General features: G+C 48.6%; 2 protein-coding genes across 4 annotated transcripts in view; one reads left to right on the forward strand and one right to left on the reverse strand.

Moving 5' to 3' along the window:
• Positions 1-15,518, forward strand: Tmem150b (transmembrane protein 150B). Of its 2 annotated transcripts, XM_029480077.2 has the most exons (6): positions 1-463; positions 814-873; positions 962-1,029; positions 1,413-1,540; positions 4,279-4,462; positions 8,389-8,961. In XM_029480077.2, the coding sequence occupies exons 1-6, from the start codon at positions 396-398 to the stop codon at positions 8,595-8,597; spliced, it is 717 nt and encodes a 238-aa protein (XP_029335937.2). In that variant the 5' UTR covers positions 1-395; the 3' UTR covers positions 8,598-8,961. The 2 variants fall into 2 exon arrangements, with proteins under 2 accessions (XP_029335937.2, XP_021022000.1); XM_021166341.3 differs by lacking the exons at positions 4,279-4,462; positions 8,389-8,961 and adding an exon at positions 15,471-15,518.
• Brsk1 (BR serine/threonine kinase 1) overlaps positions 9,139-26,598 on the reverse strand; it is a 24,415-nt gene continuing 6,955 nt past the window's right edge. Inside the window, exons 5-19 of one of the 2 annotated variants that reach the window (XM_021166339.3) lie at positions 25,500-25,616; positions 25,356-25,389; positions 25,201-25,269; positions 20,277-20,423; positions 19,827-19,858; positions 19,306-19,476; positions 18,412-18,509; positions 18,036-18,195; positions 17,804-17,864; positions 17,042-17,411; positions 16,570-16,618; positions 16,344-16,467; positions 15,510-15,708; positions 14,145-14,234; positions 9,139-9,468 (exon numbers count right to left, since the gene is read on the reverse strand). In XM_021166339.3, the coding sequence (XP_021021998.1) occupies positions 9,311-9,468; positions 14,145-14,234; positions 15,510-15,708; positions 16,344-16,467; positions 16,570-16,618; positions 17,042-17,411; positions 17,804-17,864; positions 18,036-18,195; positions 18,412-18,509; positions 19,306-19,476; positions 19,827-19,858; positions 20,277-20,423; positions 25,201-25,269; positions 25,356-25,389; positions 25,500-25,616 (1,879 nt within the window). In that variant the 3' untranslated portion in view covers positions 9,139-9,310. The remainder of the gene's footprint in view (positions 9,469-14,144; positions 14,235-15,509; positions 15,709-16,343; positions 16,468-16,569; positions 16,619-17,041; positions 17,412-17,803; positions 17,865-18,035; positions 18,196-18,411; positions 18,510-19,305; positions 19,477-19,826; positions 19,859-20,276; positions 20,424-25,200; positions 25,270-25,355; positions 25,390-25,499; positions 25,617-26,598) is intronic. The other variant, XM_029480076.2, reaches the window with a different exon arrangement.

Genomic DNA, 26,598 nt, shown 5'->3' on the forward strand with positions numbered 1-26,598 from the left:
TGACTAGACCCACAGCCGAATATCTCATACACACGCAGCCTGGACTTTGCCTCTTCCGGAACTGGGAGCCTGCCTTCTTTTGCCACACCTGGAATCACCTTCTTTCCTGGTACTGCCACTCAGATCTAAATGTATCAAGGAAATGGAGAGAATTTGAGGGAACCTGGAAAGGTGAGGGCCCTAAGGGAACCCGGAGCCTGGGAGCTGGCAGTGAAGAGCCAGGAAAACAGACCAACATCAGTTGATTAGGTCTGAAGAAGATAGGGAAAAGAGCCCCGAGCAAGGCCAGGCTTCCAGCCAGTGGGACCACAAAAGCAGGTGGGCCGTCTTCAGCACCACACACCTAAAGACTGCTTGGAGACCCAGCTTCTTCACTTCTACTGCAGAGCCCAGCAATGTGGAATTACCTGTCCTTGCTGCCTGTCATCTTATTTCTGTGGGCTATAGCTGGCATCTGGATTGTGTAAGTAGCAGAGGCCCTAAAGGATGCTTGGGTCTGAGGGAGGAAGATTGGGGTCTGGACTTTTGGGTCTGAAGGAGGGCTAGATTCCTGGGTCTGAGGGAGGAGGGCTGGAGACTGAACTCCAGGTCTGAGGGAGGAGGGCTGGAGACTGGACTCCAGGTCTAAGGAAGGAGAGCTAATGTTTGGATTTTTGGGTCTGAGGGAGGACAGCTGGTTTTTGGATGGCTTCTTGTGACACAGGGTAGAGGTCAGAAGTCCATTAACACAGCAAAGTGTTTTGTTTAGCGAACAGAAAGGAAAGCTATCTACAAGATTCCCCTTACTAACTTCCCGTATTCCTCTCGTCTCAGTTTTGCAATCGCTGTGGTTAATGGTTCTGTGGACCTCAACGAAGGCTTCCCCTTTATCAGGTTGTTATGGCTGAGGTGGTGATGGGGGAGGCAAATAGAGGGTCTTGTTTGGGAGGAGCCAAAAGATGACCCTGTTCTTCTTTTGCAGTATCTGTGGCTCTTATGCTCCTCAGAGCTGCATTTTCGGCCAAGTCCTCAATATAGGAGCTGCTCTAGGTAAATATTACAGACCTTTCCTTTCACTGCCAGCCCAAAGGTGCCTAAAGGGTCCCCATCTCCTCGTTCCTCAGATCAGAGTAACTGGTTTCCCTGAAAGCCAGCAGCCTTCTTCCCTCAGACCCCAAGGTTCATGCTTCCTCACACCCAGGAGTCTAGACCCCAATTCTCTTCTCTCAGACCCAGAGTCCATACCCCAGTCTTTCCCCCTCAGACCTAGGAATCCAGATCCCTCTCCCTCAAACCTCCAAGCCCGTACCTCCAAATCCCTTTTTCCCTCATCCTATGTTTAACTCGGACACCAGCATTTTCCTGTTTCAAATCTTCCCCTCCAGCTGCGAATCTTGTGATGAGTTTGGCTCTGGCTCACTTCTCTTTCCTAGCTGTTTGGATCTGCATTGTGCGTCATCACCAACTCCGGGACTGGGGCGTCAAAACCTGGCAAAACCAGCTAATTCTGTGGTCGGGGATCCTTTGTGCCCTGGGTACCTCCATAGTAGGCAACTTCCAGGTGAGATGCGCTGGAAGGCAACCTTGGGGTGGGGGGTGGGGGGGCGGGGGCGGGAAACTGGACTACATTTCCCTAGGTTTTCTGCGGCTTTGGTGGCTCTTTCTGTGTACTCGGCTCGCAAAGCTTTCTGGGATTTGTAGTTCTCGCGACTCTTGCACTATAGAGGGCTTTATGGAGTGTCCCGTATGTATTAGGCTGTGTGTTCAGAACCTTGTGGAACCCTCGAAGGTTGGGAGAATTTTATTGCAGCCACCATTATCTGCCTCACTTCCTCATGAAATTGTTGCAGTGTGGTACAATGATTGAGTCTTACCAGAATCTCCACCGAATTCTATTAAGTTGCTGTTGGCTATACCCTAGAGCAATCTAGTTTATCTGTGGGTGGTCAGAAATGAACAGAGATTCACAGATTCTAGTTCTGGCATTCATGAAGATCTGTAGATTAACTTTAGAATGAATGAATGGACAAAGGACAGGAAAAATCTCACTGGTCTATTTTGTTACTGTGTTTTATGTTCTGCCTCTGATGTACAGTCTCTTGCTGAAAGCTGAGGAGGTTCAGGGTGGGTGAGACCACAGGATATTCAGACTGCCTCCATGGTCATTTTCTTAATTTATTTGCTTGCTTGCTCATTTGTTCCTATGTCTCTCAACCTACGACTGTGTTACTGTTATTATATTCCTTCCTTAAGGACTTTTTGCGAGGGTCTCAAGGCCAGGATATGTATTGGATATGTATTGGATATGTATTGTAATATGTATCGATATGTATTGGAGGATAGCTGTGAACTCCCCTAGACCTCCTGCCTCTACTTCCTGAGTTAGTTCTGGGATTGCAGGTGAGCCCCACTCTTGTTTTATGGGGCAGGCACTGTGTGGCCTGAGCTGCCCTCCTAGTTCCTGATATTATTATTGTGCCTTTCCAAGGAATGTCCTTAGCCCTTTCTCTAGTCTTCATCTCTCTCCATGACATAATTTGAGAAAATCTGATTTTGTATCTATGTTGAATTTGGTTTTCTCTTGTGTCTGTCTCTACTGTGCTGGCAGTGAAGGGCAGTGCCACTACCCTGATTTTTCATGAATTTTTTTAAAAACAAAGTTTGTTTCTAACTGAGGCAGTCCTGGAACTTACTATATAGCCAAGACTGACTTTGAACTCCTCATTTTCCTGCTTCAGCTAAAACGACTGTGTGTGCTATTACACAGGACATTAAAAAAAAAAAAAAAAAAAAAGACCTAAGCCAAGCATGATGGCACACGCCTTTAATCCCAGCACGCTGAAGGCAAGGGCAGGTGGATATCCAAGTCCTAGGCTAACCTGGTTTACAGATTGAGTTCCAGGACAACCAGGGCTACACAGAGAATCCCCATCTCAAAAAACGAACTAACCAACCAAACAATGAACAAACAAAATAAAAACAACAGCCCAAAACCCCAAACCAAAAAAACTACTTATATATATTTTAACATGTGTTTCTGTAAGTCACAAACCATTATTATAGCTAAGAAAGTTTCACCTGTCAAATATCAAAATCTGGGAGCTATTGAGATGGTTCAGCATGTGAAGGCACTTGCAACCAAGCCCAATAAGCTGAGTTTGACCCTCAGAACTCACGTGATAGAAGGAGAGAACTGACTCTGGTACCTTATTCTCTAACTTCCACACTTGCTCCATGGTGTGATACTACCTTTCGCCCACAAAATAAGTGAAATATTTAAAACAAACAAAAACGCCAAAATTTTGCTGGGCATGGTAGCTCAAACCTATTTATTCTACAGTGCTTGGGAGGTAGAGGATCAGGAGTTCGAGGCCAGCCTGGGCTCTCTGAGACCCTGTCTCTAGGGCTGGGATGTAGCTGGGTAGGGTTATTGCCCTGATGCGTTAAGTCCTAGGTTTAATCCAGAAGTTGGGGTAACCAAGCAGAAAGACCCTGTCTCAAACAAAACAAAACAAACTCCTAACACTAACCAACAAGACTTTCCTCCCCTTTGGGGTATGTTACCTCTCCCCACTCTGAGAATGCAAAGTTTACTCTATGCGTGTTTCCTGAACATCTGCTTTGTGGGAGGTGCTGTTGTTGATCCTGAGGGCTGAGGACCCAGCAATGAATGTAAATCTCAATGGCTGAGCCCTTTAATAACAATGCTCTTGCTCTTCTGGAGGACCCAGATCTGCTTCCTAGCACTCATTGCTTACAATTCCAGTGCCACGGGATCCAGCACACTCTTTTGGCCTCCAGACATGTGGCATGCACATAAATAACAACAACAACAAAATTTATGATTGCTTTGTTGAGCTAATAAGGGCCAAGGTACCTGATCTAAAAGTTGGTGATAGGGTGGCAGATTCTATTTGTGTGTGTGTGTGTGTGTGTGTGTGTGTGTGTGTGTGTGTGTGTGTGTGTATGAGAGAGACAGAGAGAGAGACACACACACACACACAGAGGGAAAGAGAGGGAAAGAAAGAGGGAGGGAGAGAGAGGGGGGGAGGGAGGAGGGGAGGAGAGAGAGGAGGAAGTACATGTGTGCTGAGCATGTGAGTGGAGGTCAGAGGACAACTTTCAGGCACTACTTCTCTGCTTCCTCTGTAGGCCCTTGAAAGCATTTACCAGCTCAATCCCACCGGTCCTGGGTTTGCACTTTAAACTATAACTGTTGTACTTGTTCAAAGTCTTTTCTTCCTATCATTTTCCTGCTGTTGCCATCATTTTATTCTCAGTTTTCCTCCCTTTCCCCAGGACAAGAACCAGAAGCCCACACACCTGGCAGGGGCCTTTCTGGCCTTCATCCTGGGCAACCTGTACTTCTGGCTACAGTTCTTTCTGTCCTGGTGGATGAAAGGCCTGCCCCAACCTGGGCCCCACTGGATTAAGTCTCTACGCCTGAGCCTCTGCAGCCTCTCCACCATCCTCATCGTGGCCAGTATCCTTCCTAGGGGTGAGGACTTCTCTTTTGGCTTGTTCCCTTTGCTGTGTACCACAGTGGGTGTCCCTTCATGTGTCTGGGCCTTAGTGTTCATCCAGGATCACAGCTCCCCCCCAGGCAGTGGTGTTGCACTCCTTTAATCCCAGCACTTGGGAGGCAGTGGCAGGCGGATTTCTGAGTTCGAGGCCAGCCTGGTCTACAGAGTGAGTTCCAGGACAGCCAGGGCTACACAGAGAAACCCTGTCTCTAAAAACAAAAACAAAAACAAAAACAAACAAACAAAACAAAAACAGGATCACAGCTCCCAAGCAGAAAGTGGAAACCAGGCATGGTGGCACAAGCCTGTAATCCTAATGCCAGGGAGGGAGGATTGTGAGTTCAAGGTCAGCCTAGACTATGTGGTAGGCCTTTGCAGTAGACAGGACTGACTTTGAGGTCAGATTGGTTGCTCAGGAAGCTCAATTTCTCCATATATTACGTAGGGGAACCTCTGCTGGTTTCCTCACGTATGAAATGCAGGTAGCTGAGGCTGAGGCAGAAGGATCACTGCGAGTGCGAAGCAAGCCTGTGCTATGTCGTGAGACCTGCCCTGTGAAGATGCAGGTAGTTAACAAGCTGACCTCAGTATGTGAGGAAGAACTAGAACTGACTGTGAGATGCCTAGATCCATGCCTGACGTGGCATCAATAGGCATTAGGAGAAGGTTCTGTTGTCAAGTGTCTTTCTGGGTGCTGAAGAGCTGCAGTAGGCGCAGGCAACGGAAGTCTCTTGGACAAGGTGAGAGTCCTGGTTGGAGTTAGTCATGGGTTGCAAGATGACTTGTGTGCTCCAAAAGACCAGTTAGTTGCTCAACCATCTTTTCCCAACTAGAGTGTTCACTAGTGACCCAACATGGCCTAGACGGGAAGGAGGATTTGCTCTGGCATAATCAGAAATGTTACTAATAGAGCCTGTCAGGTGTGTGAGTGTGTGTGTGTGTGTGTGTGTGTGTGTGTGTGTGAGAGAGAGAGAGAGAGAGAGAGAGAATATGTAACGCCAGCTATGTAATTCAGGGAGGCTTCAAACTCACTGTGTAGCCAAAGACGCGAAGATGACCTGGGACTTTGCTCTTCCTTCTATCTAATTACTAGGATTCTAGGTGTGGGGCACCACTCCCTGCTTTTTCCCCAGGTTCTGAGGGCTGAATTCAAGGCTTTTCACATTAGGCAAGCCCTCTACCAAGAGCTACGCTCTTCAGCCTCATCTCACCCTTTGTAAACATTTGTTTATTTGGTGTGTGCCTATGAGTGTATGTGTGGGTGCTCCAGTGCCGCAGCGTTGAGATTTTTTTTTCCTGCCATGTGATTTCTTGGTGATTTTTCTACCATGTGATTACAGGCTTGGTGGCAAGCATCCTCACTTGTTGAACCATCTTGCCTGCCCTAGCCCTTGGCTTCTTTCTTTAGGTTTGTTATTTTATTTGGTGGGTATAAATATTTTGCCAGTATTGCATCTATGTACCATGTGTGTCTGGTGCCTACAGAGGTCAGAGAAGGTGTTGGATCCCCTGCAACTAGAGTTATGAATGGTTGTGAGTCAACAGTGGGTGCTGGTAATCAACCCCAGGTTCTCTCTGTCTCTTAGGGTTTTTTCTTTCTTTCTTTTTTCTTTTCTTTTTCTATCTATTTTTTTTTTTCCCCGAGACAGGGTTTTTCTGTGTAGCCCTGGCTGTCTGGAACTCACTGTGAAGACCAGGCCGGCTCAAATCCAGAGGTCTGCCTGCCTCTGCTTCCCAAGTGCTGCGATAAAAGCAGTCAGTGTGCATACGCATTGAAACATTCCTCTGGGGTGTGCCTGCCACTTTTTTTAAAAGATTTATTTATTTATTATATGTGAGCACACTGTAGCTGTCTTCAGACACTCCAGAAGAGGGAGTCAGATCCTATTACAGATGGTTGTGAGCCACCATGTGGTTGCTGGGAATTGAACTCAGGACCTCTGGAAGAGCAGTCAGTGCTCCCAACCGCTGAGCCATCTCTCCAGCCCCACCTGCCACTTTTAAGAAGCTTTTAAATCCATGAATGAAACCAGATTTGGCGAACAGCTGTAATGCTAGCACCAGGAATGTTGAGGCAGGAGGATAATTTCTGTGCCAGGCAGACCGTATCAAGAAGCTAAAGACACAGCTCAGCGGTTAGAAAGCTTGCTAGGAAAGGCGCTGGGTTCAATATGTAGACCCCTTCTCAAAAACTGTGTATTTTGCAAGTAACTTTAGTAAAATTTTTAGAGAAGAATAACTTAAAGAGAGATGAGAAAAGTACATTTAAAAAAAAAAATTGGGCTGGAGAGATGGCTCAGCGGTTAAGAGCACCCAACTGCTCTTCCGAAGGTCCGAAGTTCAAATCCCAGCAACCACATGGTGGCTCACAACCATCCATAATGAGGTCTGACTCCCTGTACTTTCATATAATAAAAATAAATAAATCTTTAAAAAAAAAAAGCATGCATAGATCCCAGTAGTGGTAGCACAGGCCTTTAATCCCAGACCCAGCACCCAGCACCCAGAAGGCAGAGGCGGAGGCAGAGGGGGAGGCAGAGGCAGAGGGGCATCTCTGAGGTCAAGGCCAGTCTGGTCTACAGAGCAAGTTTCAGGACAGCCAGGGCTACACTGAGAAGCCCTGTCTCGACAAACAAAAAACAAAACAAGACAAAGCATGCATAGAAGGGAAGGATGGCTGTGCAGGTAAATAAATCTACTGAGTTAGATCCCCTCATGGTGGAAGGAGAAAAGGATTCCCTTGGATTGTCCTCCGATCTCCACATAGTACACACATAAGGAAAAGAGGTGTACGTTGATAGAAAATAATGCGGAGGAAAGGGAAGGGGACTGGTGAGGTTCCAGCAGGAAAAAACCCATTGTCCCTTCTGGGCTGGACCTCCTAAGGTAAGCAAGCTAAGGAGAAAACGTCTCTGTTTTCTTTTTTTCCCTTTGGAGATAGGATCTCACACCAGAACCCTGGCTGGCCTGGAACTGACTGTGTAGATTCAGACTCACAGAAATCAGAGATCCACCTGCCTCTTCATGAGGACCCACCACCAGCAAAAGGTTTATGTTTTAAGGAGTTGAGGGAACCTGGCTGAAGCAGCAGGAGGTGATGGGGAGAGCAGACAGAGGGTCTGCTTTAGGGACTGGGGGTTCCCACGTGTCTACTTATTTCCAAGGGGAGAGTGGGTACCTTAGAAAGAGGGACAGGCTTAGGCCAAGGAGATTCTGTTCTGTTAAGGAGCTCATGTGGAGGAGGCTATGGGTCACAAAATAGGGAGGAACTTATAAAAAGTCCAAGCCTGGGGGTTGGGGACATAGCTCAGTTGGTAGAATGCTTGCTTGCCTCCTGTGCAGGAGGCTCTGGGTTCATTCCCCAGTACTGCATAAACAGGTTGTAGTGCCAGATGCCCAGAACCCCAACATTAGGGAGATGGACACAGGATCGGGATTCCAAGGTCAGTGTCAGGTACATACTATTTTCAAGGCAAGCCTGGGCTATATGACAGCCTGTCACAAAATAAACCCCATCCAAGGGAAAGAGATTAGCCAAGCAGCAATGCATGCAGAGGGAGTAGAAATGGTATTTTTCTTGGAAGAGTCATTCTGGTATCAGCAAGGATCCAGAATGGAAATGGTTTGGAGTTCTCCAGCACTAATCGGAGCCATTAGAGAGGACAGAGGAACAGATGGACAGGGAGCAAGGTTTGGAGGGTAACGGGGTAACAGCTGCAATTCCTTTGAAGGGATGTGGGTGTGGAGTGTGACTAGACATGCCGGGAGAGGAAAGAACCTCATAGGACTAAAGATGCATTGATCCCAGCCTGAAGTGTCAGAGCATCTGAGGTGGGCTGCCGGGGCTTTAAGCATGTGCTGTGTGACCCTTGACTCTGGCGTGAAGTGATTGTCCTGCACGCCCGAAATATGCGCTCTGCCTCGGCTATCTGCGAGTGGGTAGTGGCCATGTTGCTCTTTATGCTATTTGGCTTCTTTGCCGTGGACTTCTCCAGTTTGCGTGGCTGCACCCTGCACTTACATCCCCATCTGGACTCCAGCCTCCCACAAGCTCCCTCTGGGTCTCCAAATATACAGATGGCACAGGTGCTCTGACGAGACCCCTTGCTACTGATAGAGGAAGAAAGATGGGGCTAACCCAGGCTCACTCAACAATACACTGGAGGCTGATGTGGACATTCTGACGAATGCACGGCAAGTGGACTTGTGCTCACTACTTAGACAGGCAGTATCTTGGTACCCACCTGTCCCTGTGATCAGAAGCACCCCAGGAATTGAGAGGCAAAGGCCAGCCAGCTGTCCCTGATCAAGGCTATTTATTTTTGTTGTTGTTGTTGTTGCTGCCGCCGGCGGAATCAGACACAGACGCAGGCAGGATCACGCGAAACCAGAATTCCTTCCGGGAGAGCAAATCCGTACAGAAGGTCATAGGGGAGGGGGAGAAGGACCTGGTGGGGAGCAGGGGGCCAGGAAGGGGGGTGGGGGTTGGGGATGACACAGAGACAGAGGACCCTGTCCGGATCTGCTAAGCCACCCCCATCCCTCCCCTACCCCACCCGCAGAGATTGATCAATAAATAAAATAATAAATAAATTAATAAATAAATAAAAACAGCTCCCACCCCCTGTTTGCCCTAGAACCTCCTCCCCCCATTGGGTATGGCCCCTGGAGCCCTATCCCTGCAGGGCAAGGCCTAGTTTTGTGTCCCCCCTCCCAGCATACTCCTTGGGCCTTATATACAGATTCACAGTAGGGGGGCAGGGAAGGGGGGTGGAGGGGGGCTCCCCTCCTTCCCTGGCCCCCTGGGGTCAGGGTAGAGGGGTTCCATTGGTGGCCAGGAGCTTCTTGTCCTTAGGGGGTCCTCGGCGGGGAGAGCTACTCAGATCAGGGTCAGAGCGGCCTGGTGGGGGCTGCAGGCTTCGGGGTGGGGTCCCAGCAGGCCGGGTCTGGGCTCCGTTCTTCTCATCTGCAAAGGAGGAAGTAATTTTCCATGGGCAGGCAAGCTGTTGAACCCAGGTTGAGGCTCCTGTTTGTTGGTCACAGTGGCACCAAGAAACCAAACTTGGGCTGGTGAGATGGTTCTGCAGAGGTTGTCACCAAGCCTGATGACCTGAGTTCAATCCCTGGGACCCATACAGATGGAGAGAGAGAGAACTGACTCCCACAAGTTGTTCTCTGACCTCCACATGTACACCACGGTGCTCACCCCAAACACACAAATAAATGTAAATTAGTCATAATAACAACCATAATAGAGGTTATTATGTCCGCCATTTGTGGAACTTCAAATCCCAGAGACAGCTGCCATAGAAAAAGCATACTCGTTCCTACATGGGGCTCATAGGTACATTTTGGCTTTGAAAAACCTGGCCAGTTTGTCTGAGGCCCAGGTCAGCTCACCACAAGAAATTCTCTGCTCTCTGGGGCAACCATCAGGCTGTAATACCCTTTATCTACAACTAGGTAATTCTATGGGATTGAGGCTCGAAGTATTGCAAATTGTTCGGTGTGTGTCTCGTATCTTTCTGGATCTGCTGACCTGAAGGCCACACTACATATGCATGTGGTAGCACGTGTGTGCACACAAGCTTATGTGTACAAGCAGGTCAACATCAGAACTCTCTATATAGACCAAGCTGTCTTCAAACTCTGCTTTCACAATACTGGCATTAAAGGCCATCAGGGCCGACTCATCTTATTTCTTAGATTACATGTCTTTCCTTCTTTCTTTTTAATGTATTTATTTTGTGTGGCGACCTGTAAGTGCCACAGCACACAAGTGGGGGTCAGAGGACAATTTGGGGGAGTTGGTTCTTTCATGGAACCTGGAACTTAGCAGAGTTGCTTAGCTGGGTTAGGGGTTCTTCTGTCTCCATTTGCCCAGAGCTGGGATTACAGGGTTACACTGCAGTGGCTGGCTTCTCTTTTTCCTGGAGCTGAGAGTAAAGCCTTGCCTTGCTAGGTAAGTACTCTACCCCTGAGCTAAGGCCCCAGCTCTGGGCTTTTTCACACAGCTCTGGGGATGAGCTTCTCAGGTTGTCGTGCGTGGTACTGACTAAGCCATTTCACCACCCCTGAGGTTTGTTTGTTTGTTTGTTTGTTTGTTTGTTTGTTTTTAGGTGTTATTTATTTTATGCGTGGTTCCTGCAGGCATGTTCACCATGTACATGCCTGGGGTCCACAGAGTTCAGCGGAGCTCCTGGAACTGGAGTTCTGGATATTTATGAGCAATTGTGTGGGTGCTGGGATCCTCTGTAAGAGCAGCAAGTGTTCTTAACCACTGGGCCATCTCTCTAGCCCGCCATCACCCACTATATTTTTTATTTTATTTTACTATTTTTTTGAGACAGGATCTCATATAATAGCCCAGGCTGGCCTTGAACTCACTCTGTAGCAGTGGATGACCTTGAATACCTGATCCTCCTGCCTCAGCCTCCCAAGTGACTGGCTCACAGGTCAGGTTAACAGAATCTAGAGTCATTGTGGAAGCAAGGCTCTGAGATGTTTGTAAAGGATGGTCTGGGTTAGGATAATGCAGATGCAAAGACGACCTACTGTGAGCAGAACCACTCCAGGGGCTGGGGTCCTGAACTGAATAAGAAGGAGAGAGAGAGCTGGGTACCAGCATTTATTACTCTCTGTATCCTAAATGCAGACAATGTGGCCAGCTGCCTCAGACTCCCTCTTCCTCCTCTGTGTGTGTGTGTGTGCGTGTGCGCGCATGCATGAGTGCACACATGTGTGGTGTATGTATCAGGGCTTCAGTGTGGAGCTCAGAGAACATCTTGCAGGAATTTGTTTTCCCTCTCATCTGTGGGTCATGGGAACTTAACTCAGGTTGTCAGGTTCAATGGCAAGCACCTTTAAGTGCTACTCCTTCTTGCTAGTCCCCATGTCCTGAAGTTGCTTTTGTAAGGTATTCTGTTGCAGCAGCCAGTGGGCTAGCTAATCCTCCTGGGCACTGATGTGGAGGCCTGAGTAACTGTGTGGTGAGAGTTACAGGGTTGTTTTCAGCATCCCTGGTCCCCATCCACATGATGTCAATAACAACTTCCTGCTCTGCAAGTGAGACAATCAAATCAGAGTCTCCACATACTGCCAAATGTTCCTCAGGGAGGCTGTAATAGGCTGAATGATGGCATCCCACATATGTTCACATAAAGCTGGGAATCTGGGAAGACGCTGAGACCATGTGTTGTGATTCAGGATAATCCCTGTGGGTGGGAGGACTACCTTGGATTATCTGGGCAGACCCAAGTCCTTAAATGAACCAGTAATGTCAGTAATGTTCTGGAGGAAGTGGCCACAGATAAAGGTAGGAACTGCAGAGCAAGAGAGGACAGCTCTCAGGAAGACATCCTGAAGTCACCCTGGGTGCCTCACCTCCTGGACAGCAGGCTGAAAAATCTGTATTGTTCAGGGACCATCTCTGAGGTCACTTACTAATGGCAATCAATCATGCGTGATGAACTCAAGGTCAAGACTAGCCCCGTCAAGAGTCAAGCCACTAGTGTCCTCCGGTGGCTGCTAGACTCATTGCTAGATTCTCTTTGCCTGACCCCTTCCACAAGGAACAGAGACAGAGAGGAATGCTAGGCTGATCTCACCAGACTCTTGTGCACCTGGCATGTTCCTCTCTTGCATCCTACAATGGAGCCTGCTAGCCTAAGCCAACCTTTTAGTCACATAGAATTGTCATCTTTGTAGCTCTGACTGCTATGGCAGACACTTCTACTACAGGTTAAATATTGTGTCCCCCATAATTCACATGCTGAAATCATCATAACTAAATCCATAGGGCCTCTGGGATTAGTGCCCTGAAATTATAAAAGACCTCAGTGAAAGCCAGACTGGTAGTACACGCCTGTAATCCTAGCAGCTGGGACAGAGGTAGGCGGACTAGGAGTTCAAAGTCATCTGTTAACTACATTCCAAGCTTAAGGCCAGTCTGGGATATATGAGACCAAGTCTGGGGAAAAAACCAAAATACAAATTACTCCCTTGCTGTTCCACCATGTTAGAGACACTGAGGCCCTCTAAGAATGAGGAAATGATCTGTAGGCAGACACAAAATCTCTCTTGCTGCCTTGAACTTGGCCTTCCAGTCTCTGAACACAAATTCCTGGGTTCCATGGCTAGGAGCCCTGGCTGCTCTTCCAGAGGACAGTATTCCATTCTCAAATCACAACCCTCTGTAACTTGAGATATGATGCCTTCTTCTGGCCTCCACATACACCAAGCATGTACATGGTGCACAGACATACATGCAGGCAAAAGTGCATATACATAAAATAGATAATACTATCTTATGTATGTATGTTATGTATGTATGTATGTATGTATGTATTTGCTTGTGTTTTTGAGACAGGGATCCTCCATGTAGCCTTGAATGTCCTGGAACTCACTCTGTAGACCAGGCTGGCTTCAAACTCAGAGATGCACCTGCCTCTGTGTCCTAAGTGCTAGGATTTAAGGCACGTGCCAGCATTGCCCAATTGCAATTTTTTTAAAAATTAATTTAAAAAATTCTTTATTTTTTATTTTTGAGATAAAGTCCTATGAATATCTGTCTGGCCTTGAATTCGATATATATAGCTAGGGATGACTTTGAATTCCTGATCCTCCTGACTCCACCTCCTAAGTGCTGGCTGACATTTACAGCAGCTGTATAATGCCACTTCTAGTTTATGTGGTGTTAGGATTGAACCCAGAACATGATGCATGCTGGGAAAGAGCTCTATATCTGAGCTACTGCCTCAGCCCGGCTTGTTGCTTTTAGATAGTTTTATAAAGTGGCCAAAATGACCTGGAACTAGTCCCTCAGGATAGCAATCTCCCTGCCTCAGCTTCCTGAATGCTTGGACTACGGCATGTATGCATTTCCATACTCAGTCTCCTCTTGCTTAAAAAGCCACCTCTTTAATCCCAGCACTTGGGAGGGAGAGGCAAGCAGATCTCTGTGAGTTCAAAGTCAGTGTCTGGTCTACAGAGAAAGTTCCAGGACAGCCAAGGTTTCACACAAAAAAACCTGTCTCAAACAAACCAAACCAAATCCAAACAGCCACCCAGTTCAAGTTTATTGCATTTCTTTTTTTCTCCTAGGGACTGAATCCAGACCTTTCTCAGTGCTAGGCAAACGGTCTACCTCTGTCTGAACTAACTTCTGGTTAGTTTATGTTATTCTCTTATGGAAACCTGAATGAATTATAAACACTTCCCTGAGGCCTGGCCTCTGCTCTGCTCCCTGGATGCCATTTGAGAACTGTGCTTTTCAATGCCAGTGGCATTTGGGTCCTGCAGAGAGGGCCACCAATCTGTCCTATCTCCCCTGGCTTTAGCCCCTAGTTCCAGGCACACTGGGTTGACTGATCACTCTCCCACAGGGCAGATCTGGCTCCATAGCTCTGTGGCACCATTGCTTCCAACGTGGGGGCCACTGTCGTTTTAGGGCTTTCAGGTAGCTGAGAAACTCCTCTCTTGGATTCCAGCCTCTTGGGGGAAATCTATTCCTAACAGTGCAGGGGAGACCTCAGCAAGACACTGGCCAAAAGTCCAGCAAGTGAGCCAGCTTAAGAGAAGCAGAGAGACTTGAGATTGCACTGGTCACCCTGGATGTGTGCCCACCACACATCTGTCACCTACCTGCCAAGGCCTGCACGGAGGGCTGGTCGTGAGTACTCAGCAACTGTGCCTGGATGGTCTCTACCACACGTTTGAACCGACGGCTGGGGCCTGAGGGAAGATGGGCAAACAGGAACACAGTGACTGAGAGCTGGGGCACGCAGGATCCCTCCACAAGCAAGACTGTCGTCCTTTCAGGGTTAATTTTCCTGACTCTGTTAGGACCTGCACCAATAACTGGTTCCCCAGAGGGCTCTCTATCCTGCACCTAAGGATCACTATTATGCCCAGACATCTCCATTTCATTATAACACTAAGTGTTGGTCTCTATTTAAAACAGGTGTTGGTGCTCATTTAACTTTCCTTAAGGATGGGAGGAGGGGCGGAAATACATAAGAAAAATAAGCGAGGGGCTGCAGAGATGACTCAGGATGCAAGGGCACTGGTCGCTCTCTTCCAGAGGGCTTGAGCTTGATTCTTAGCACCCACATGATGGCCCCAGGGGATCTGATACCTTAAGACACACATGTGTTGCACAGACATTCATGCAGACAAAAACCCACATATATAAAATAAACATCTTTTAACATAGAAAAATAAGTGAGAGAAACAAACAAACAAAAACCAAAAAACCAAACAAACCAAAAACAACAAAATCTTGGGCTGGCAGAATGGTTCAGGGTAAAGGTGCTCACTGCCAAGCCTTTCAACCTGAGCTCAACCCCTGGGGCTCACATGGCAGGAGAGAACTTATCCCCGGAAATTGTCTTTCTCTCTCTCTGTCTCTCTGTCTCGGTCTCTCTGTCTAACACACACACACACTCACACACACACACACACACGCACACACTGCAGCCTGATTTAGAAACTCTTAGAGCAAACTCATCTCCTGATCATAACATATTAAAATTGGTGACAAAGAACCAAGAACTGGAAGAAACTTATCCCCGAGTTTTTTCCTATCTCGGGCTAAGTCTTGATTGGTCATGGCTGCCTAGAGTTAAAATTCTGAGGCTGCAGCTCAGCTGAGCACAGGAAGAACTCCATGGATGGACTGAGGATATCTGCGTTGGGAAAGGCACTGATGTTTGAGGCGAGCATGCTTACTCTTCTATTAGAAGATGGAGATGAGAAGGTAGCATGAAGCACCTTATAAAATGAGTGATTACTGATACCTGTGAACTATTTCTCACAATACATGTGATGGAAAGACTGGGAAAGGAAAGTGTGTGTGTGTGTGTGTGTGTGTGTGTGTGTGTGTGCTAGGGGCAGGGGCACTGGCAGAACCAGAGCATTCTGTACTGATTTCTGATCTCGATGCCCTCCTGTGCTGATATCCTATTTCAGAGATCTCAAATACCCCAAAGCTGGTCAAGAGAGACTCACCGGAGATGAGAGTAAAGGTGACTGAGTAGATGCCACCTCCACTGCTGCCATCTCTTCGGGGTGAGGGTTCTGGACCCTCAGAGGAGCTGATGTCCACCTGAAAGCGGACAGGCTTCTGGAAGACGGAGGGGCCGCCGCTGGCCTTGTATTCGGCCCTGAAGCTGGTCTGTGACAGTACACTGTGACTCAGGCTGGGGATCTAGAAGGTACGAATATATATAAGGATGAGGTGAACTGAAGGGACAGATAACCATCCTACACCTGGCTCTGGACAAGGAACAAGTCCCATCAGCAATGGGTAAGAGGATAACAAATTAGGCCTTGGGAGACCCCACTGCCCACTGGCTCGTCTTCTGTAGTTCCCCTGCCCTATGTTCTGAAGAGTGGATCCTAAACTCATGTGGCCTCTGATATTTACAGGACAGTTCCAGGCTCCTGCACCATTTATGGAATACACCTTTCTTTCCTCTACAAGTCACATGTCTTAGTAACTGAAAATCCCATCACAGTCCTACCTACAGCAAAGGGCTGCGGGAATGGTATTAAGTGTGAAGCATTTAGGTCCATGGAGAAAGGTCTCTCCTTGGACCACCTCCTCAGATCTTTTGGCATGGCAAGGCAACCCACTCATCTCCTGCTGGTACTCAGGAACCTGTTTTTAGGGTCTTACTTCACCACTTTTAGGCTTTAGGCCCAATAGCCTGTGCCTGCCTCCCTGTTCCATAGTGATCAAGGTCACCTCTTGCTGGAAAACTACAAATCCCATGAGTCTCCCAGGGATGGAGTGGCAGGGAGGTATAGCTTTGTGGTCCGATAGGGATGCCGGACTCTCACCGACAGAAAGGCATGGACAATGTCCGCTTTGATGCTGCTGAGAGGTTTGTCCTTTAGCACGAGGAATATTTGTTCTTCTTTGTCCAAGGAGATGAAATTCCCGAACCAGGAGCGTTTTGCCAGCCTGGGTGGAATGGGATAGGTAGGAGGAGGAGGGAGGGTCAGGAAGGGGTTAAAAGACAAGTCCCCTTGCTTCCCACTTAGTTTCTTCCCTTGTTGAACTCACTCGGGAGAGGATTCTGGTGTCAAACTGGACATCTCCTCAGCGGTAGGGACTAGTTAGGGAGAGGAGAGGCAGTAGTCAACACTTACTTCTTATTAGTTATCATCCAGCACCCTGTGGATTCAGTCATCTCCCAAATGGCTAACCCTAACTGACTGAGTAGTCAGTCCTGGCCCTTCCAGATAGGCAGTGTGGCTAGAACACATCCCCAGGGCAGGCACAAGCTCCTACGGGCCAATGAGTAGGCGACCGAGAGTACACTGTGGCAGGACCTGTTCCCATCTCCCTTCAGCCCCCAGACCTGCCTCTCTCTGAACGTTATCATCACCATTAGAGTCTTGGGATTTGGGAATCAGGCTCTCTTTCCTACCTGAAGACCCCCCCATGAAATTTTTCATATGACGTTTAGCCCCTCCTTCCCACATTAGAATCCAGCATTTGGCAAACCTAGCCCAGCATCTGCTGAGACCCTTACCCTGCATCTTGCGCCGGTGGAAGCGAGGGGAGCCCAGGAAGCTGTTGCGGATGGAGTTGAGCCGACTTCTCCAGGCGGCTCCCCCGACGCCACCGCCTGGGCTGGGAGGTGGCGTCGTTCCTGGGGTCCCCGTAGGGCTGGCTCGAGGCGTGTGCAGAGGTGAGTGCAAGGGGGTTCCGCCGGAGGAGCGCGGGGAGCCTGGTGGTCCAGGCAAGGGCGTGGAACGGGCACTGGGGGGTGGTGGCTGCTCTCCAGCGCCCCCACCTCTGGGGCCCCGAGAAGGCAGCGTCTGTGTTTTGGAAGTTGGGGAGCCTCCGCCTCTAGCCTCATCTCCAGCGCCTGGCTCCGGTGAGAAGGAAAAGACCGGACTCTGTGGAAAAGCAGGGCCTAGTGAGGATTTGGACTACAACTTCCCGGAGGGAATTGTTATTTGGGATTAATTGTTACTTGCTCAGAATCGCTAGGGAGGACTGCAAGACATGCTGGGAATTGTAGTTCAATCAGCCCCACCCACCACTCTGGATTTAGGCAGAAGTACTGTCTCCAACTTACACACTAAGGCTGCAACCCTAACCTAAGCAGAAATCGGCACGCTGAAAGTACTCAAAGAACTTCTGATAAATAATTAAAACCCCCAAAACATACTACAAACCCAATCTTGAGAAGACAAAAATGGTGTCTTTGACACTTCTCAGGCAAGAATGCCTCATGAAATTGCATTTTCTGTTGATTTCTCTTAATTCTTTGAGGGTCTAATCTTACCCTTGGGCTGCTCAGAGGGCTGGAGGACAGACCAGTGGAGGCTCCACTGACGCTGCGGGATCTGTTTAGAGGGTTAAAAAAAATTATCTGAGAGAGTTTCAGAAGGTTCAGGTGTTTCTCCATTTCCATGTCCTCCCAGATGAGGGAGCAGGCATGGGAGGTTGAGCAGGGTCTAGAACGATCTATGCTCCGGGACTGAAGATTCTTCCAGAGGGTACAGCCTCTCCCTCACCTCTGACTGTGCTGGGCCATCTCCAAGGCCCGTCTGGTAGGCACTGGGGAGCCACCACTCCCAGCATCCGTGATACTGAGGACTTCCATGGACTTCCGCTCTGGCCTCCGTTTCCCGTGTCTGCTCAGCATGGGGGAATCCACCCGCTTACGAGGTGGGTCTGAAGGGAGAGAGTTATTGACCCACCCGGTAGATTAGTTTGCCCAGGTATACACAGCATATCTGTGACTGCCTTGTAAACAGATGGGGAAACTAAGGGGCAGAGCAGAGAGCGGTCCTCATAAAGCCCAGCTGCCCAAACACAGACTCCCAGGGCCTACAGCATCCTCCTCCCTCAGGAGTCCTGGGATCTGAACCGCCCAATCTGCCTTCTTACCAACATCATTCCGAGGCGGCAGGTCCTGGTCTTCACAGCTAGGATACCGCTCTTTCCGATCCAAAAGCAAATAATAGATCATCTTTTCTTGGTTTTCCCTGAGACGGGGAAGAAGGAGGTGGTTAAGGGAGGACTGAGGTCAGCGATCGGTGCCCAGGGCTGGAGAGATGGATAAAGGTGCTTGCTACTCAAGTTTGATAACCTGAGTTGTACCCCTGGGACCCACATGGTGGAAACAGAGGGCCAAACTCCCGCCAAGTTATCCTCTGGTCTATACACCCTCTTCTCATACATAACTAAAAACAATGAAAAACAAACAAAACCCCATGTAAGGTAAGGAAACTTGTGTCTCAATGAGACCTCCCTCCCTCCCTTCGCTGCTGTGGATCTTTGAGCTCAGGCCACCTAACATATCTGCCCCCATATCCAAGGGTACAAGTCCAGACCTTCTTCCTTGGACCAAGGAATCCCGACCCCAGCCCTTCTCCCTTAAACTTTCGAGTTCAGACCTCACCCCTCCCACCACAGTCCCCCAAGTGAAAGCCCCTAGCTTTCCTCCCTCAGACACAGGTGTTCAGGTCTTATTTCTCGTTTTTTGGACCCAAAATGCCATTTTTTCCCACAAGCCAACATAGTTGGCTTCCTATGTTCAGTGTTCGTCACCACTTAAGCACTTATTAAGTTCTACGTAATGAAGACACCATTCACGCCTGTCTCAGCTTTAATGCTTGCTTTCTCTGAGCATTTCCAGATTGCTCCCGTGCACCAGCACTAAAGTTGTCAGATCCATAAAACTGGATGCGGCACGCCCCCTTCAGGCTCTCTAGGGAACTGCCACAACCCATTCCACCCGTGAAGTGGGGCGCCGGTGAAAAGGATTTGGGGAGCTCTTACTCCTCGCTTCGCAGTTCTCTGTGCAGCCGCTCGCGGTCTCTGAAGCAGCCCAGAGACGCCATGCTTTCCAGAACGTCAGGGTCCAGCTCGCCATTGGAAGGCAGGCTACGCATGGCTACTCTGCGGCCTGGAGCTGGCTCCAGGCAAGGGTCTGGTTCGTGTTTCCCGCCCCTGGAATGGTACAGAAACGCTTATCTTCCTAGTGTTACGTCCTATGCCCAGACTCCTCAACCCAGGATCTGGCGAGTCTGGGTCCCCATCTTCCTCAGACTGAGGGTGACCAGACCCTAGTTCTTCAAACTCTGACTCAAAGAGTCCGGGATCCCTCCTCTCTCTAGACTCCACACCCTCCCTTTCTTTAGCTTTGTCCTCCTCTGCCCATACTCTGAAGTTTGAGACTGTAGGTCCCTCCATCCCATCCCACCCATCAGGAATATGGCACTCCACCCTCCACCTTTCTATTCTGACCCGGGTGCCCCACCTCCCGCAGGTACCCAACTGTTCAATTCCCTCCTACTCACAGATACCAAGGATGTTTCTGGATTTGCTCCAGCTGTGAAGGGGTGGGTCACAGAGAAGCAGAAATTAGGTCACATACAATAGCTAGCAAGCAATAACATAAAATTGATTAGCATTGGCTCCGGGAGGTCACTGACCCATCCCGAAGCAGGGTGACATCATGTCTTCCCCTGGTGGTGGTTAAGCACCTGCAGACTGACCAGTTTTAAACCCCAGGTAGCAGTTTACTGCATGCCAAGTGCCAGCCTTTCAACTCCTGCCAATCCCTCAATGCGCTGTCCCCAAGGCCTGGGGTCCTTGGTCCAACTTGGGAATGATTCTAAGTTTTAGGTTTTGCTGGACCTTGGGCTTGTAGCTTAGCCAGCAAACTCATCCAATGCCAGGATTTACAGGCAGGCCCCTCCAGGAGCTCTCAGGAGCCACTTCTCCTCTGCCAGCCCCTCGCTGCTTACACTGAGCCTTTTCTCGGGCTCCACTTCAATCATCCCTCTCAGGAGGCTCTGGCAGTCTGGGGGGATGAAGTGAGGCATGTGGAAGACCCCACGTTTCACCTTCTCCAGTAGCTGGCGCAGGTTGTCGTCATCGAAGGGCAGTGCCCCCTGTGCAAGACATCATCAAGAGCCCTCAGGTCAGTGATTCTCAACCTGGCGTGGCAGCTCTTGGGGGCGGGGGTTATAGGCATGCACCACCAGGCCCAGTTCATGTAGTCTGGGGGATGGAACCAGAGGCTTCATGTGTCCTGGGCAAGCAATCTACCAAGTGAGCTACATCATTGTCTCTTTCCTTACGGCAGTGGTTCTCAAGCTGTGGGTCATGACCCCTTTGGCAGGTTAAATGACCCTCACACAGGGGTCGCCTAACACCATCAGAAAACACAGACATTTACATCACGGTTCGTAACGTAAGAGTAGTGAAATCACAGTTATGAAGTAGCAACCAAAACAACTTTATGGTCGGGAGTCACCACGACATGAGGAACGGAATAAAGGGCCACAGCACCAGGACGGTTTCCAGCCTTCCTTAGGTGGAGCTTAACACTGTCCAGGTGATGGGCTGGAGAGATGGCTCAGCGGTTAGGAGACTGCTCTTTAGAGAGGTCCTGAGTTCAATTCCCAGCAACCACATGGTCCATTTGGAATGGGACCCAACGCCCTCTTCTGGTGTGTCTGAAGATAACTACCGTGTACTCATATACATATAATAAATCTTTTTAAAAAAACAATTGAGAGTTGGGTTGGGCACTTACTGTCCTCACCTATATAGGGCTGGAGATGTAGCTCAGCCACTGGGGTGCTTGCCTAACTTCCAGGAAGCCCCGGGTCTCATCCCCAGCACCACTGTGGTGGCACAGGCCTACACCCCACACTCGGGAGGTGGAGGCAGGAGGATCAGAAGTTCAAGGTCATTTTCGGTTACATATTGGGCTTTGAGGCCAGCCTGGGTGATGTGACACACTGCCACAAAGAAAACCAGATTAAAACAAAACAAAACTACATCCAAACCCAACTAAGCCTCTCTCTAAACTCCTCGTGCACACCTTCCTCCCGCACACCTTCCTCGAGCACACCTTCAATCTCAGTACTGGGGGAGAGGCAGGCTGATCTTTATGAGTTTGAGGCCAGCCTAGTTTACTGAGCAAGTTCTAGGATAGCCAAGGTTACCAGTGAGACCCTGTCTCAAACAAACAAACTATGAAGAGGGCCTGGTGTAGCAGTGCACGCCTTTAATCCTAGAACTTGGTTAGACATGGCAGGCCACCTCTGTTGGCTGGAGGCCAGCCTGGTCTACAAACAAAAGCCCTGTCTGAAACAAACACCAAACAAAAACAAACAAAGGAAGAAAGAAAGAGAGAGAGAGATAGAGAGAGAGAGAGAGAAAAGGAAAGAAGGGAAGAAAGAAAGAAACTGGCTGGGGCTGTGGTTCAGTTGGCAGTCGAGTGCTCTTCTACTAAGCACATGCACCATGTTGTGCATAATTCTCAGCACTGCAGACACGGGACGTGGACCTGAGTCCTGCAACCCTAGCCCTGCGAGGGAGGCAGTAGAAGCAAGGAGATCAGATGCTCATCTCCAGTTACATAATGAGGTCAAGGCCAGCCTGGGATATCTGAGAACCTGTCTCAAATAGGCCGGTGACATGACATGTAACCTCGGCATGTGCCGCCAAGCCTCTGCACCAGAGCTGATCCCTGGGACCCACGTGGTGAAGGGAAGGATTGCCTCCTGCTAGCTGTCCTCTGACCTCAAGCATGCCTTGAATACTCTTGCCAGCATAACCCCTCCATGAATAAGTAAATAAATATAACAAAGGGAATAAGAGAATAAAAGGAGAAACGGGGGTGGGGTGGGGAATACAGGTGGAACAGGCTAATGTAATGTTCAGGATTGGGACAGAGCAAGAAGGGGGTCTGGTCTGACATGGAATCAGAGGAGGGATCTTGGGAGAGATGAGTCTGAGGGCTTTCCCAAATGTTTTAAACGGTTGACCCTGGTATCTAAGGGGCATGGACATAATGCAGGGTGAAGGTAGATGGGAAGAGGGCACCTTCTTACTGGTCTTGGAGTCAGACAGCCTGCCTTTGGCTCTGGTGCCTGATGGCACTGGCAGTGAGCCTCAGCTTCTCGCCTCTGTGTAAGGGATGTGAGGATTCTATTGGGAAAGGCTATGGGACAGATTAAAAATATCAGCCACAGCACAGCTGGTCCTCATTACTCTCGGAAGTCCAATTTTATATAATCACTGTGATCAGTGAGTTAGTGAGTCCTGGAATAGTGAGGTCTTGCTTCTGTTAGAAACCAGCTAAGTTCCTTCTATCCTCTGGCCACAACAAAAACCACACACATCAAGGTCAGTTGTTACTCTAAGTTGTTTGTAATGTGGTGGGTTTTTTTTGTTTGTTTGTTTTGTTTTGTTTTTTGAGACAGGGTTTCTCTGTATAACCCTGGCTGTCCTGGAACTCATTTTGTAGACCAGGCTGGCCTCGAACCCAGAAATCGGCCTGCCCCTGCCTCCCAAGTGCTGGGATTAAAGGTGTGCCCCACCACTGCCCGGCTGTAATGTGGTTTTTGTTGCTTATCTGTTTGCAGTACTGGAGGGGAACCTGGGATCTTGTATTTAATTTAAACCTTCACAATTGTTGGTACTGTAATTATCCACATGTAATTATTCGGTTCACATATAATTACTTGATTAGGAGGATTGAGGCTTACACAAAGGGAGCGACTTACTTGTCCAGCATGAGGAAGCAGAGATTTGAACTCTGTCCTTTCCCTACTGATGACAGAAAGCTGAGCGTTGGCTCTGGAGATCTAACCCAGTGGGTAGAGAGCTTGCCTAGCATACACGAAGCCCTGGGTTCAACTTCCAGCATGGTATCTTTAATCCCAGCATTCGAGAGACAGAGGCAGGGGAAATCTGAGTTCAAGACCAGCCAGGCCTACAGAATGAGTTCCAGGATAGCCAGGGCTACACAGAGAAACCCTGGCTCAAAACCAAAGACAAACCAACCGATCATCAAGCAAAAAAACCAAAAACAAAAAACAAAAAAAACCCCAGACCCCCCAAAACCAAATTGGGTCTGGAGAAATGGTTACTCATCAGCTCTAAGTGCTCTCAGTCCTTGCTGCTCTCTCTCGCAGGGATCTGGGCTTGCTTCGCAGAATCCATATGCTGTCCTCATAATTGCCCATGATTCCAGTTGCAGGGGATTCAGACACCAGGCAAGCACATAGTTCACAGATACATGCAGGCAAAACACTCATACACAGAAAAAAAAATCTTAAAAAGAAACAAACATGCTCAGGGGGCTGGAGAGATGGCTCAGTGGTTAAGAGCACTGAGGGCTTTTCCAGGGGACCCAAGGTCAGTTTCCAGCACCTACACAAGGAGGCTTATAACTGCCTCTAACTCCAGCTTCAGGGGACACACACACACACACACACACACACACACACACAGAGGGACGTAAATAAAAAACCTTAAAAAGAAATGCTGAGAGCCGGGCGTAGTGACGCACACCTTTAATCCCAGCACTCAGGAGGCAGAGGCAGGCGGATTTCTGAGTTCAAGGCCAGCCTGGGCTACAAAGTGAGTTCCAGGACAGCCAGGGCTACACAGAGAAACCCTGTCTCAAAAAGCGAAAGAAAGAAAGAAAGAAAGAAAGAAAGAAAGAAAGAAAGAAAGAAAGAAAGAAAGAAAGAAAGAAGCAAACAAACAAAGACGAAAGCTTGCTTTAAGTGAGTTATTAGTTCACTGTGCATTAGGGGGTTTAGGACAGACCAACCCTGCATCTTCAGAGATGAGTCAACTAAATGAACAAAGATGAAAGCCACTGTCATGAGCCCCAGCCTCAAGGGGCTTATGATAGACATGGAGGGGGGGATAAGGCTTTTAGAATTATACAACAAAATGCATACTGAGAACCCAGATCATGGGCAGGAAGAAGGACACTTATTGCAAGATCCAACCTGGGGAAGGGGCAAGGGAGGCCAGAGGGAGGCTCTGGGAAATGTGTGGGAGAAATGACCATGGGGCTGAGGGTTTACATCGGTGAACCACAGAACGAGCAGGGATGGAGGTGCGCTCTAGGCCTAGCACACAAAGCTCTGGGGTTCAGTGGCTAGCACTGCCCAAGCCAAGCGTGACCAAGACCTGTGATCTAAACCTTTGGGAGGCAAAGGCAGGAGCATCAGGAGTTCAAAGCCATCTTTGCCTATCTAAGGCGAGGCTGGAGACATGCTACACTGCCTGTCCCTCTCTGAATCAGTGCTTCTCAACCTGTGCATAACACCCTGGGCCTATCCATAGGCGCTGCCTAAGACCATCAGAAGACACAGACATTGACATTACAATTCATAACAGCAGCAAAATGACAGTTAAGAAGTAGCAATGGAAATAATTTTATGGTTAGGGGACACCAGGACACGGGGAGCTGTGTTAAATAAAAGGTTGCATCATTAAAAAGGTTGTGACCACTGCTCTCTATAAAAAACCCACACACACATGTGGGAGATCACACACATACCCACACATACATGTTTACATTTATGGGATCACACATACACATATTTGAGAGATCACACACATATACCAGACACATGAATATACACACATGTGATGGGAGACAGTCATTCAATCATACACACACATACATATTCAAGATTCCTCTCTTTCATAAACACCTACATATATTCAAGAAATCACACTCACTCCATGCAGTCACACACACATACAAATATTTAAGAGAACACACAAACACACATATGGGAAATCTCACAGACACACACACAGCCAGGAGTGAGAATGCATGTAAGGTTCTATCCTCCACAGGGGGATGCTGTTCTAGAAACACAGTGGTAGCAGCAAAAGGCACCTTACCACAAGCAGGGCAAATAGGATGACTCCACAGCTCCACATGTCTGCCCGGCGACCATCATACTTTTCCCCCTGAAAAGGCAAAAGGTGTCACTTCAATGTCATTTCTGTCCCGACTCTGTCCACTCCCCTTAACCTCCCCTTGCTCTTCAGCTCACCTTGATCACCTCTGGACATGCGTAATGGGGGGACCTGGAGAAAGAGAAAGAGAGAGGGATGGTGGTCAGAGGCTATGAGCCTCTTCTTCTCTCTGAGCCAGCTTCTTCCCCTTCCCAGGAACCCATGGAGGGACCCCCACTCACCCACAGCTGGTCTCCAGGAGGCTGTCCCCCACTTGCAGGGACGCCATACCAAAGTCTGCGATGCGGATGTTGTTTTTCTCATCCAAGAGCAGGTTCTCTGGCTTCAAGTCTCTGTGACTAAGACAGACAGGTGGGGCTCAGCTTTGGATGCTATAGGGAAGCCCATCCTCACTCATTCAGTCTCTCCTAAAGTGAGATACTTCTAATATTTTTTAAGGACAGAGGCATCATGTAGCTCAGGCTATCCTCACAGCAATTATGTAGTTGAGGATAGCCTTGAAATCCTGGGAGTACAAATATGTCCCGTTAAGCCTGACTTTCGTGTGTGTGTGTGTGTGTGTGTGTGTGTGTGTAACAAAGTCATGCTACAAGGTAGGTCTTGGCTCAAATTGATTTCTAATTTGAATCAGTCCTTCTGCCTTACTCCTGCAGGCAGTGAGATTACAGGCATATACCACCGTGCCTGAGTCTTCATGCCTTTTTGTATATGTGCATGTGCACATGTATGGGAAGCCTGGGGAGGCAAAACACTGACATCTAGAGCCTTCCTCTCTACTGTGCTTTTTTGTTTGCTTGCATTTCATGGCAGGTTTTCTCTGCCTGTCCTGGCTGTCCTCTGCCTCCAGGGTGCTGGAATTAAATGCGTATGCCACCACTGCCCGGCAGGTGATTTTATTTTTTAATTCATTTTGAAATTTTATTTTCTGCGTCTGAGTGTTTACCTGAATATATGTCTATGTACTATGTAAGTGTGGCGACTTTGGAGGCCAAAGGAGAATGCTGGATGCCTGGTGCCTGAAGAGGTCGGAGGAGGGTGTTGGATCCCCTGGATCCCCTACCATATAGGTGCAGGAAACTGGATCCAGGTCTTCTTTTTTTTTTTTAAAGATTTATGTATTTATTATATGTAAGTACACTGTAGCTGTCTTCAGACACTCCAGGAGAGGGCGCCAGATCTCGTTACGGATGGTTGTTAGCCACCATGTGGTTGCTGGGATTTGAACTCTGGACCTTTGGAAGAGCAGTCGGGTGCTCTTACCCACTGAGCCATCTCACCAGCCCCTGGATCCAGGTCTTCTTAAAGAGCAGCTCGTGCTCG

Source organism: Mus caroli, unplaced genomic scaffold, assembly GCF_978045245.1.
Source record: "Mus caroli unplaced genomic scaffold, Mus_caroli_1 scaffold_8, whole genome shotgun sequence".
Lineage (NCBI taxonomy): Eukaryota > Metazoa > Chordata > Mammalia > Rodentia > Muridae > Mus > Mus caroli.

What these genes read in the sequence shown, in the direction of transcription:
- Tmem150b (XM_029480077.2), top strand. Translation starts at nt 396, where the DNA reads ATGTGGAATTACCTGTCCTTGCTGCCTGTCATCTTATTTCTGTGGGCT. An exon ending in GAAGGCTTCCCCTTTATCAG is followed by an intron (nt 874 to 961) that starts GTTGTTATGGCT and finishes CTTCTTTTGCAG; the next exon opens with TATCTGTGGCTCTTATGCTC. An exon ending in CACCATCCTCATCGTGGCCA is followed by an intron (nt 4,463 to 8,388) that starts GTATCCTTCCTA and finishes TCTGGCGTGAAG; the next exon opens with TGATTGTCCTGCACGCCCGA.